Genomic DNA, 13,373 nt, shown 5'->3' with positions numbered 1-13,373 from the left:
CTATAATTTTTCAAGCGAAATAAAGATTGTTTTAAGTGAAATAAATGTAAAACTTAAAACGTTTGCGACATTAAAATAGCGTACTTGATTTGTTTGTTTTGCACGTGCTGTTTGGCGCTACATTGTGACGTCACGTAAACAATACTTTAAACGTCTGTACAGCGTTAACGACTGAATAAAAGATATTGGTGTTCGGATTCATTTTCTTAGTTAGACCATTTTCTTTCATTCTAGATAGTTTTCACAACAAAATTCGACAAAAAATTGTTTTTATTTATCAGATTTCAAACAAAATGGCGCCTTCGATTTTCATTTTTTATACACAGCTTCCGTTATTCTGGTTCCCTGTCCAATTATGGTTCCCATAGACGTGCGCGGGTGACCAGTCTACACATCCGTTTTCAGTCAGAATTCCTCAGTTTTTACCGTTATCTTTAAATTCGAAAGGTTGCGATGTGTCCAATTTGGTACTTTGGACGAAAGTTTTCGAAACCATCACTTAGCAGGTACTCGCGTTACCGTAAAGCTCGCTTTGCGAGCAGGCCCTTCGGGCCAGCTCGTCGAGCTCGCTATTAAGTAATAGAAAGAGCACCGAAACACGAGGTTATCTGATTTGTACGAGGGGGCGTAGCCCCTGAGTATTAATCAGATTACCGAGTGTTTTGGTGTTCTTTCTCTTTTGTATCATAGTCAAACATAAAAACACGTTCCCTGTTGTCACAATATGAAACCCCGGCAAAAATGAACCAATGAACGAACATCTGAATATGATATTTCTGTCGCTTTCCCTTTCTCTGCCGTCACAATATGTAAACCCCAGCAAAAATGAACCAATCAATGGGCATATTCTGGAGTGCGGGTAACTAATACCCGCACTCCAGTTAACGCACTGTGCATGTATATGTATACGATTTAACCGTGACACATTTTCAACAGAAAGGTCTCCAAACTATGATACAACCTCTTATTAATACACGTCATAGTTTTGCCAGATATTGATTATCTCCCATGTAAAATCGCACAATACGTAATGACTTTAAGTTAACAACTCTGATGAAGTAACTGTCGATCTACTGTGGATCTACAGTAGAAATGAGACAGGAACTTCAACGAAGGAAATTTCAAAGTATTTTTTTTTAGAAAAATGCTACTATTAGATCAACCGAATGTTTTAAAGACATTAATACACGTCATAGTTTTGCCAGAAGGTGATAATCGGCCCTGAAATGAATAATGCCCTCGGGCTGAAGCCCTCGTGGCCATTATTCATTTTGCGGGCCGATTATCATCTTCCGGCCCTACTCTGCCGTGTAATAATCTCTTAGTACATGAAATGTTCCACAACTCGATTGGTCAGTCGATATGACCATATTGATTATCTCCCATGTAAAATCGAACAATACGTAATGTTCGCTATCAGTAACCAAAATTGTTTGGATAACACACATTTATATAAAAATTTGTTCCATTTTATTAGATAACTGCAGTTTAATATGTTAACAAATTATATTGTAACTATGTCAATAAATTGTTAAAGGTATAATGCGGCGGATGTTACATAACCATAGCAATTATCTCCCTCCCGTGCACAATCAAATTTGTTAAGTAAATGCTTTAAATATTACTATTGTCAAAATGGTGTATGTAGTATGAAAAAATGTATGTAAAATTCACACTTTCGTTATCAACATGATTTAAACTCAATATTCAATTGAGAAAGATTTTAATCTGTCAAATTATCTACAGCACTAGTGATAGATCTAATCTAATATGTAAAGTCAGTACAATTGGATTTTTGTCACACTTTATTATTCTTTTAAATCTTATGTTGCATATATACTTGCATATATACTTTTGACACATACGACGCAAATGTGAATTATTATAAACATGTACATCATGTTATAGGTGAATATATATGTTTTCATTTCCTAAGTAAAATGTGCTACTGTAAGGCATGTATGAGATCATGTATTGATGCACGTTTACCATATTATATATTTTGCAAATTGTACCACATATGTCTATGACCTTCTGTGAAAAGATAAATAAAATTTGTTAAAAAACTTGTTAAAACTTGTTATCAAAGTATTCTGAATAAAGCAACGTTAAAATGATTTCCTCAAATGATTAACCCTGTTTTTCTTGCATTGTTTAGGATTTAACCATTGATAGGTTGAAAGAGACTGTCTATTTTTAAAACGTTATTATATCAACAGTGTGTGTAAAGTAATAGTGTTTTATATAACATATTTTTCAAATATCATTATGTCACAGGGTGAGAAAAATGTGCAGCCTGACCGGGACTCGAACCCTGGACCATCGGTATATGGTACCGCGGCTCTACCGACTAAGTTATCCGGCCGCTTAAACATCTTCTCCCCTAAATAGTGAACAGTTCTGAACCGTGACATACTCCCCTGCTATATTGAAATTCGTGAATTACACTCTGAGCTATATTCAGTCACGGTTCCCCGTTGGGTGCCAAATGTCACAGGGTGAGAAAATTGTGCAGCCTGACCGGGAATCGAACCCGGGACCATTGGAATACCGTACCGTGGCTCTACCGACTAAGCTATCCGGCCGCTTATACATCTTCTCCCCTAAATAGTGGACAGTTACGTGACAATTATAAACGAGTTATGCTTAGTAACTCTAGAAACGGATCGTCATTTTATAAGCTAGTACCAGTTTAGTATGACCAATATTCTGTAATCTTCATCAGTAACTTTCCAACATACAACAATTCATTTCAGTATTACTTTAATACTCTGGTACATCGAGATAATTAATCGAGAATCTCTCATGAACAATCTCGATCAGAACAAGTCTGCATTTTTCAAATTTTTTTCTGAAAAGGAATCTTCCCTTTACAAGAGTTTTGTGACAATTCCAAAAAAAAAATAAATTGAATTGACGTTTAATTAAAGAATTGGTATTAAAGATCAACACATCACTTTCTTTATTACTAAAGATTATTTTAAAAGATCCTGAGATCAACTGTATGTTTTATTAGAAACATGCTAATTTATTTGTTATAATGCTGACACTTAAATCTCAGTTGCACTGTAAATGTAAATGTTCAAGAATAGAAAACACCTTTAACGCCTATTTGCAACAGATATTGAACGCCAAGACGCGCTCCATTTCTTAATACTAGTGTTCAATTTTTGATTTTTGTCTCTAACTGTTCATATACTAACGCCTGATGAACAAATACTCAGTACACTTCAAACACTTCAATGAACATTCAAAAACTGATATTGATATATAACAGTAAAGTTTTTTCATTGATTTATATACCTAAGGAAAAAAACTCGACTGCAATTTGGCGGTTGAGTTTTTTTCGCACCTTGTATATACATTTTGTATATATATTAACACACACACAAACACGCACGCACGCACGTACGCACACACCCACACACACATATATTCCAGTCATATATATCTTAATACACTTCTAACATCACCAGGGCTATGCACTTTCTTACCAAAGTCGGTTTGAATCCGTAGCTAAGACTCTTGTTCTACACAACATTGTGTTTTGACAAAGTGTCAGGCCATCATTGTTTATAACAATAATATAATATAGAATAATTTGATTAACAGTTACAACTCATTTGGAAATGTTGGAATTTAAATATTGTCCGCCTATTGTATCGTTAAAGGAAACAAACCTCAACGATCTGTATGGAAGTCCTGAAACAACATCCCCTTGACTGCAGTGGCGTACCTACCGATACGCCAATACGCACGGGCTTATAAAAAGAAAAAGTTCGAAAAAAAAAAATCAAAAATGAAATCATTAATTTGGGCGAAGATCGATCAACATATTCGTAGCTGCTTATTGATTCTACAGGTATGCTTAGGATGTTACCTTATTCGAATATGCGTTACCTTTTTATGCACAATCAAAACTTCAATTATGAAGAAAGGGAGTAAAATATGATAGAAACATTTTTTTTTTGGAATTTTCTCTTTTTCAGCTTGAGTTAAGCGTTATATTGCTATTATACCGCGTCAAAATCCAAACAAGGACACGAATTGTCCAATATATTACAATAATTTTTTTCAGAAGAATCAAATCAGTGAAAAGAAAACGGTTATTTCATTGTATACATCTAGATCTATATGCAAAATAAAGATCTTGTTTGCAACTTGGCGTTTGCAGCACAATTGAAGGGAGTGAGTTTGCTGTATGGAGTGTCTTTTAATATATTACCTTGTAACTATATAAATCAGTATATTATTATTAAGTTCAGTAATATTCATTCAACTTATATTCATTTCAAATTATGTAGAATAGTTTTGACACTGTGAATCAGATCTTTGCAGTGAACTATTGCCAACATCCATCGTCACAAACCAAATTCAACTTTTGTTTATTTGACCGTAAAACAGAATACAAGTACTTACAAAATATATCACTACAGAAAATTGTTTCTACTATATATATATATATAGTTCTCTGGTCCCAATCAGTGAAGAAGACAATAAAAATGTCATCGTTGATTTGTGAGATATGTTAACAGAGAACAAACTCTATATATGTGAATGTTGAGCTTGTTTCAATGTGTAGTGCAGTTTGTGACTGTATATAAAGCTGTTCTGAAACCATCATTTTGTGATGGTGGATGAGCAGGGGCTATGCTTTCATGACTGTTCTGCTAGGCGCTGTGCCGTAATTGGACTGGCATATCGATGTGGTGGTATGTGTGTATATATTCTCTCATTTCTATCAATTTATCTGCACACTTGTATCTTAAGTGATCCCACGCAGGGGAAAGTATAACTGTATTGAATTTAATTATCTCCCTTTATATATACTTTATCTGTCTAAATTCATTGTATCCTACGGATCTACTTGATCTTACGTGATCCAGTTGACTTTCGGAAATAGATATATAGTTCTCTGGTCCCAATCAGTGAAGAAGACAATAAAAATGTCATCGTTGATTTGTGAGATATGTTAACAGAGAACAAACTCTATATATGTGAATGTTGAGCTTGTTTCAATGTGTAGTGCAGTTTGTGACTGTATATAAAGCTGTTCTGAAACCATCATTTTGTGATGGTGGATGAGCAGTGGCTATGCTTTCATGACTGTTCTGCTAGGCGCTGTGCCGTAATTGGACTGGCATATCGATGTGGTGGTATGTGTGTATATATTCTCTCATTTCTATCAATTTATCTGCACACTTGTATCTTAAGTGATCCCACGCAGGGGAAAGTATAACTGTATTGAATTTAATTATCTCCCTTTATATATACTTTATCTGTCTAAATTCATTGTATCCTACGGATCTACTTGATCTTACGTGATCCAGTTGACTTTCGGAAATAGATATATAGTTCTCTGGTCCCAATCAGTGAAGAAGACAATAAAAATGTCATCGTTGATTTGTGAGATATGTTAACAGAGAACAAACTCTATACATGTGAATGTTGAGCTTGTTTCAATGTGTAGTGCAGTTTGTGACTGTATATAAAGCTGTTCTGAAACCATCATTTTGTGATGGTGGATGAGCAGTGGCTATGCTTTCATGACTGTTCTGCTAGGCGCTGTGCCGTAATTGGACTGGCATATCGATGTGGTGGTATGTGTGTATATATTCTCTCATTTCTATATATATATATATATATATATAACGAGAAAAATGTATAACCATATAAGACACATCGTGTCTGAATTAATTCATTTATTTTTGCCGACTTTAGATAACAAATTGGCGAGTCTGTTTATACCAACATGCTTTATGTGCATGGGGTATTTAACTTCGTAACAAAATAACTTAGATATTTCGAATGGAAATTGAAAACAAGAGTTGAGAACAAAAATGTTAAAGGCAATATTTATTGTCTACAACATTGACTTAATACGCATTAAAAATATTTTAAGGAAGCTAAATGATCGTGCGATACTACATTTTAGCTGTGAATACGATAACCTTTTCGTTACACTAAACATTTAAGCTCTGTTGTGTTTGTATTAAAGTCATACAGGTCATTTTAAAGCATATTTTCCTTGATTATATCTCGCGTTAAGTTATGGTGAAACAAAAGAAAAATAACAAAGAAAAAACTAAACTTGTTACAAAAGGAAATAAAACCCATCTTTTTACAAAAGAGACGCCTGACTATGTTTTGTTTTTCTAAAAGCAAATAACTTTTGAACTATTTAAAACAGTTAGACTTCGTGCTATTTCTCACATTCAATATATGTACTTGATGCTATTTTCATAACTATAGATAAAGACAATTGTAGAGTACAATTAGATAAAATATCACCTAAATCCTTTGTTATAGCACAAAGCTATCACTGGCGATTCTTCGGCCAAAAACCGGCACTCGGCGTGCACTCATAATAAGCCGAGGTACGCCCCTGGGCTTCTTATTTCTGTAAATAATTTGCTCCAGTTTCTGTAGATCTATACATCAGTTCAAAGCGTTCAGCACTGCTTGAAACAACAGTTTACATGTACTTAGATCTACTCGCTATCCAATCAAAATATAAAAAAATCAATTAAAGAACTACACACAAAATTTGAAATTCATTTATCTTAGCATCTAAATAACCCCGACTGCTCAGAAAAATCTACATTCTCACATATCTACTCCTTGTAAAAATAATAGAGACACGTTATGATGCCATTTTGAACTACAACAACATGTCGACTTAGTTCTATACTGTATATAAACCCATTTAATAAAAATAAAATTTATGGATACTAATGAAGTATATGTTAGATCTACTTGATTAAAGTTTATTCCGTATTTTTCTTCAATTTTAGTGTAGAGATAATCTTACTTCAGCTTCAATCGCAACTACTCGGCACTTTCCGTCATTTCTGGTCCTTCAGGATCATTGATGCCAACACTATAAAGTGTTGAGAATTGAGTACCGCTCAAGCCGGTGCTAGGGGGCGTGAGGGATGTTGCACTTCTACATTATCCGTCATGTACAGACTCAATCAAACCGAGTCTGCAATTCTTATGTTATTTTGTTGTGATTAATGCTTCCGAGGGATCACTTTGTTTCCAGAATTTTGTACTTCACAACAGCAGGTGTCAAGTGCCGTGTGGCAGCCGTAAAAAGTTGCCCCGTACTTCACTTCAGTGTTGTTATATTTTCTGGTCCTTCGGGATCATTGATGCCAACACTATAAAGTGTTGAGAATTGAGTACCGCTCAAGCCGGTGCTAGGGGGCGTGAGGGATGTTGCACTTCTACATTATCCGTCATGTACAGACTCAATCAAACCGAGTCTGCAATTCTTATGTTATTTTGTTGTGATTAATGCTTCCGAGGGATCACTTTGTTTCCAGAATTTCGGACAAGGACTTCGAACACAATACATGTAGTATGAATACACAGAACGGATGCGGTCTTTCGGTCTAACCTACGCTAAGAAACCAAACATGTAAACAAATAGTAATTAAATACTGGGAGTTGTTGATAAGTTTTTTTTTTATTTCCAATATATGTAGTAAAAGTCCACCTAAAATAAAGTACAAAAGCAAACAATACATTATTTTATATTTACTACTATGGTTGTAGAAAAAGAAAGTACAAAAACCAACCTGTTGACATTTAGTCGGTAGTGTTTAAAATTGAAAATCAGTGGGCATATTTAAATTACAAATTGTTGTCAGACATATTCAAGCATAAGAGTACCGGAAAAGACATTAGATGTCAAATATATACATTCGTTTTACTGTTTACATCTGAAACCACGTGGTAGAACTACTTTCAATCCGTATTGTTTCCGAGGTTATTATAGATAATAGCCGAGGCAGTTCCGAATGCTTCAGCTTGCGTTTCGCCGACGCTTACTTGTTGTTGTTGTACTTGAATTGGTGCCCTCGTGCGAATGTTCATTATGACGTCACAAATTGTCACAATTCTATTTTAGACACGTTCTGAATGAACGCAACTGTTCATATTATGTTCAACTTTATAATGTTTTAATTATTAAAGCATCATTACTTATTGAATTGCGTAAATCTAACATCAGTTACAATACATTGACCAAAAAAACATACCCAAGTACTCAAAAACTCAAATACTTTCATGTTGTCTAGTCAGAAGGACTGCCATTGAACACTGACGTTCAAGTTATAAGTGTTCAACTCGTACATAGAACGCCTTCGCTGAACACAGGTATTCAAAATATAACGCGAAATGTTCCAAAATTGAACAAGTGTGAACGCGATCAGTGTTCTCCTTATTTACAGTGTGGGAAGGGCGGTCTATGTAAAGAAAAATCAAACTGTTTTCCTCAAACTGAATCTAAAGTATTTCTTTCGATACCGTATTTCAGTGCATTTATGCTAAACAACTATACTAAAAATTTATTACGGGCCTCATACTCAAATAACAAAGCAGATTTCCTTGTATAAATACAATTGTTTCTCTCGGCGAGTATGATTCAGATACCTTTTCTGATTTCATTTTCCAACTGTCCTCATCAAAATGGGTTTCTCATTATTGTTATCATTTGTTATTGTCGTTGGAATATATAGTTATAATTTTCCTGAGGCTAGAGAGCCTGTATGTTCTAAATTTGCATATGAAGAACAGCTTTTAGAGAAAAAATAAGAACTGAAATTAAGGTAGAAACAATGGTAAATGAAATTAAGAAAACTGAGGATAATGTCATCAGTACATTAGGTGACATTAAACAAACAGTTTCTGATTTCACGGACATGTTTGTAGATATGAGACGGAACATAACGGACGACATGTTAAGAAGAAGTGATGAAATAAAAATGAGAGAAGGTAAAATATAAATGTTGTTTTACATCAAAACTTCATTTTTTAAACATAAATATTTATCACGGAACAGTACTGATAAAGTATGCAATAAATGTTAATATATATTTTGCATTTTCTTTATCTTTCATTGTTGTTCAATTGTTAGCATCAATGTATTTTAATAATGTGTATTGATTTATTAAATATAGTTAAAACAATGTAGATATAACAACTTAAAAATATTTACAAAATAAAACCATTATTTTGTAAATTAATTGACATTTAATACACCATTGTTAACACACAATGACGTTTTCGCCTAAGATGACGATAAACTGTTTTCAATTCTTAAGATATGACATGACTTTTGTTGTCGAACTTTATAAACATTATTTTCTTTATTAACATAAGCACGTATTGAATGACATTAAAATGGTAAACGATACATCTCCAAGAGAAATCGATTGTTTATAAAGCTATGATAGAGAAATGAATCGTAAAAGAAAAGTTGTTTACTAAATAACCTTGAACTTTGGCAATGATAAGTTAATACTTTATTTCAGAATCGTTCAAGACTCTTTTTGAAGAAACAAGAAACAGCCTCACTATTGGCATTGACTCTCAAAAAGAGGAACTTATTAAACTTCAAGGTATCATATCTTACTTTGTTTCAACGTCACCTGTGTAAGATAAAATTGTATTTCATTTATATTTATCTACAAACTTTCATAACAAATAAGATAGTTGCTTACTTGACTGATACATTCATTAAGTCTACCACTTTGTCAGTTATATATATATATATACAACAAACAAGGTTGATCTAATATGTAAATTTGTTAATATATGACATGACTTTTGTTTTCAAACTTTATAAACATTATTTTCTTTATTAACCTAAGCCCGTTTTGAATGAATTAAAATGATAAACGAGACATTTCCAAGAGAAATCGATTGTATAAAGAAATGAATCGTTAAAGAAAAGGTGATTACTGAATAACCTTGAACTTTGGTAATGATAAGTTAATAGAACTTTAATACCTTATTACAGAATCGCTCAAGAAACGTTTTGAAGAAACAAGAAACAACCTCACTAGTGACATTGACGCTAAAAAAGAGGAACTTAATCAAATTCAAGGTAGTGTATCTGACTTTCTTTCAACGTCATGACTATTTTTCTAATCTGTGTAAAATAAAATTGTAATTCATTTATATTTATCTACAACTTATTATAACAAATTAAGTTGTTGCTAATTTGACTGATGCATTCATTTAATCAATCACTTTGTCAGTAATATATTCAACAAACTAGAATTATCTGAAATGTTGCTCTATGTGTAAATTTGTAACTCTCATTAGATGTTCAAATGATTTAATTCGCACATTCAATTTTCAAGTATTCCATAATTTAATCTCTAAAGATATTGTCCGAAAGGAATATTAGGCTTGTTTTTGTTATTTACGTATGCCCCGTTTTTTAGATATCGCTGAAATTTATTTTACAGTTTAAATATATAAGCACCTTAATTCAGATAAGTAATTAAAGCGTGAAATCTTACTATCCTTGTGCTCTATAAATTGACAGTTTTCATTGAAAAACCGAAATAACTTGTTTACCAAATAACATTGTTTTGCGACATAAAATACAAAACTATTATTTTCTACACGCAGGGAAACTTGATCAACCTCAGATCGCTTTCTATGCACATCACTTGAAAGACCTGGCTCTTGATACTACAAATGAGATTCTCATATTTGAGAAGACATTCACTAACGAGGGAACAGGTTACGACGCGTCTACGGGCTTGTTCACAGCACCTGTTGGAGGACTGTATCAGTTTGATGTTCATACATGTGCTGCTTATAGAAAAGATACATATCTTGGCCTGGTGTTGGAAGGTAACGTAATTGCAGCAAATGCTAACTATGGTGATGCTTCTGATGGCTGTAGTAATTTCGGTGCAATAGTGAGAGTAAAATCAGGAGCACAAGTTTGGGTTAAATCCACATCGTCAGGTTCTAACCGCCAGTTGTATCAAAACATATACAGGATGAACACATTTAGTGGACTGCTAGTGAATTACTAGTGAAAAACTCAATTAAAAATCATCACATAAACAATAATCTTAATAAACTCATTTTAGTGTTAATACGTAAATATTTTAAAGACAATTGTTTCAATGGACTGAGAATCATAATCACATCAGGTTCAGGTTATGATTTTTCTGCTTTACGTTAAGCTGCATACCACCAGATGAGCCAAAAAACCGTTATCTGCAGAAATTATTGCATATGTTTTTCCGTTACACTAAACATTTCTTTCTTTCATAGGTTGGTAATAAATGATTTGAATAGAAATTGTCTTACATATAATGCATATATTTTAAGAACATTTTATTTGTAATTACCGTTACAAACTAATTTCAAACAAAATTCGTAGAACGCAAGACTTCTTGTTGTTCTTCTTTGCCATTTTCTGTTACGTCATATGTCTAAAGAATTATCAACAGTGATTTTATTGCATATTTCATACACTTTCTATATTGACAGCAGTAAACTTATAAGAATGATTCAATGTTACCTCAAAAACAGGTAACACTATATCAGTATGTTGCTTTAAAATTATGCTTAGAGGGAAACTAATGTAACTAGTAAAAATACAGAAACAGCACAGTTGTGTAAATATCACTTGTTTATCGATACTTTGAATGAATGCACTCTTTCAAACAAGAGAGTTACAAAAATAAAGATTTAGTTATGATTATACTTTATCAAAATGTCAAGGTTAACAGTATACAGTTATTTAATGGGTTTGTGGAACCGTCAATACTGTTGCACCGAGGTATCAGGGAACTGTTACCAGAGGCCGAAGGCAACAACATACTAATAAAAATATTTTTACAACTTTTTTAATTGTTAACAACTGAATCCTTCAGACGAACCACTACCATTGAGCTTAGCGACGTTGTACAACAGAGAAGTGGCGGGCGGCGTTAACGGAAATATTTGTATTCGGTGCATTAGTTATAAAAGTTGACCGGTCAACATTTCATTACATCATTGCGCATGCACAAAATCTTAGCGGTTCAATTAAACAGTTGTTAATAATATAAGGAATTAGTATGTATAGAAGGCATTAAGTAATGAAAAATATTGTTTCATGTTTAGTTTATAACATTCATTCATTAACAATAAATTATCTAAAGCAGATCGTTATGAATAATAATATCGTAATGAATAAAAATATCAATCATAATACGATGAGCTATTTCTTATAACAAAGAACTTTTTGTTCAAGCTGCCATGAGCTGACATGTTGTAATCAAAATTTAAAAATACTTGCCAAAAATTGCTTTAGGAGTTTTAGAAAAAATACAATTGTTTGCAAATGAATTATATATTTATTATTTTCGATTAAAAGTTTGTGATTAAAGCCAGCTTATCTGATTTATTGTTATCTTGATATTTTCAAGCTACAATTTGGTACATAATAATGTTGATTGTTCTCTTATACAAATATTGAAAATCGAGTGAATCATTCAGGTGATTCATTTACCCACAGTATAGTTAAATCACTTTATGTACAACCAGTAAAAGATAAAAGCATAAGACGCTATCAACTCATTCACCTAGTTTTAACAAAGTTGGTCAAATTTTAGAATTGAATTTAATAACTTAAAATGTTTTATGATCCATGGATAGAATCAGTCTTATTCAAAAGTTGAAAGTAAAGAAATAAACTAGCTTATATTTCATGGTTCATAGTTATTTAAAGTGTATAACTTTAAATTGTTTCAATTATCGTTATAAACTTGCAATTTTCATTTTAATTTTGAAATATGTCAGAAATTAGTATTTGAATCCCTAATAAAACTACCATCTTCCGAAAGCTTGATAAGTAACTTTCATACGTAAAAATCTTCAAAGATATCTATTAAACATTCAAACACGCTTCTCACCTTTCACCCTTTCAAACAGACATGGCAATCATGAGCATTATTACTAGATATATGCGCATCATAAACACGAATGCTAACACATTATATGAATTCATATAAACTAAATGATGTCAGGAAAATTATTTCTGCACGTTCAACATATTTCGATCAATATTATTTTTATCACAATGTAAGAATGGAAAAAGATATTGTTTTCTTTTATTATTCGTAGTATTATAAGGCACGGTTTATCGTTTAAATGCTTTGTCTAAAGTCGAATCAAAGATATAGTTATCAACAATTACTGCTTAGTTAATAAAGACTGTTCACGAACACTCAATTCAGTGTTTTTCTATAAACACTATACTTTTAATACATGTATTCGGTACTAATTTTTCAATTACAACACAGAGTGCCTTGTTTAAATACAGCAGTTTCCCCAGTAGGGCTTGGTTCAGAAAGTTTCTCAAACTTTCATTTACAAATGCCGGATTAATATGTTGTTTTCAACTTGCATTCATTTTTTAAAGTATATAACTTTGTTTAGGCTAGAGAGCCTGTATGGTCTAAAATGTAAAAATTAAAATCAACACGGAAAGGCGTCATTCAATGAACGCATGGTATAAAAGCAGAAACAGCGGCAAGAAGCTCAGCAGGAGAGCAAAGAAGACAGGACCC

The 13,373-nt window shown here is 32.7% G+C and overlaps 1 protein-coding gene across 1 annotated transcript; it reads left to right on the top strand.

Annotated features, from left to right (window-relative positions):
- Window positions 1-8,624: 8,624 nt before the first annotated feature.
- Window positions 8,625-10,887, top strand: LOC132754603 (complement C1q tumor necrosis factor-related protein 5-like). Its single transcript, XM_060745259.1, has 4 exons — window positions 8,625-8,781; window positions 9,321-9,407; window positions 9,809-9,895; window positions 10,429-10,887. The coding sequence occupies exons 1-4, from the start codon at window positions 8,625-8,627 to the stop codon at window positions 10,842-10,844; spliced, it is 747 nt and encodes a 248-aa protein (XP_060601242.1). The 3' UTR covers window positions 10,845-10,887.
- The last annotated feature ends 2,486 nt before the right edge of the window (window positions 10,888-13,373 follow it).

This window comes from Ruditapes philippinarum, unplaced genomic scaffold (genome assembly GCF_026571515.1).
Source record: "Ruditapes philippinarum isolate M1 unplaced genomic scaffold, ASM2657151v2 ctg6321_1_1_1_1, whole genome shotgun sequence".
Taxonomy (NCBI): domain Eukaryota; kingdom Metazoa; phylum Mollusca; class Bivalvia; order Venerida; family Veneridae; genus Ruditapes; species Ruditapes philippinarum.
The sequence above is the reverse complement of the archived record's forward strand: the minus strand, read 5'-3'. Positions and strand labels throughout refer to the sequence as shown.

Coding starts and splice junctions, on each gene's coding strand:
- LOC132754603 (XM_060745259.1), top strand. CDS start 8,625: ATGGTAAATGAAATTAAGAAAACTGAGGATAATGTCATCAGTACATTA. Junction 9,408..9,808: donor GGAACTTATTAAACTTCAAG/GTATCATATCTT, acceptor ACCTTATTACAG/AATCGCTCAAGAAACGTTTT. Junction 9,896..10,428: donor GGAACTTAATCAAATTCAAG/GTAGTGTATCTG, acceptor TTCTACACGCAG/GGAAACTTGATCAACCTCAG.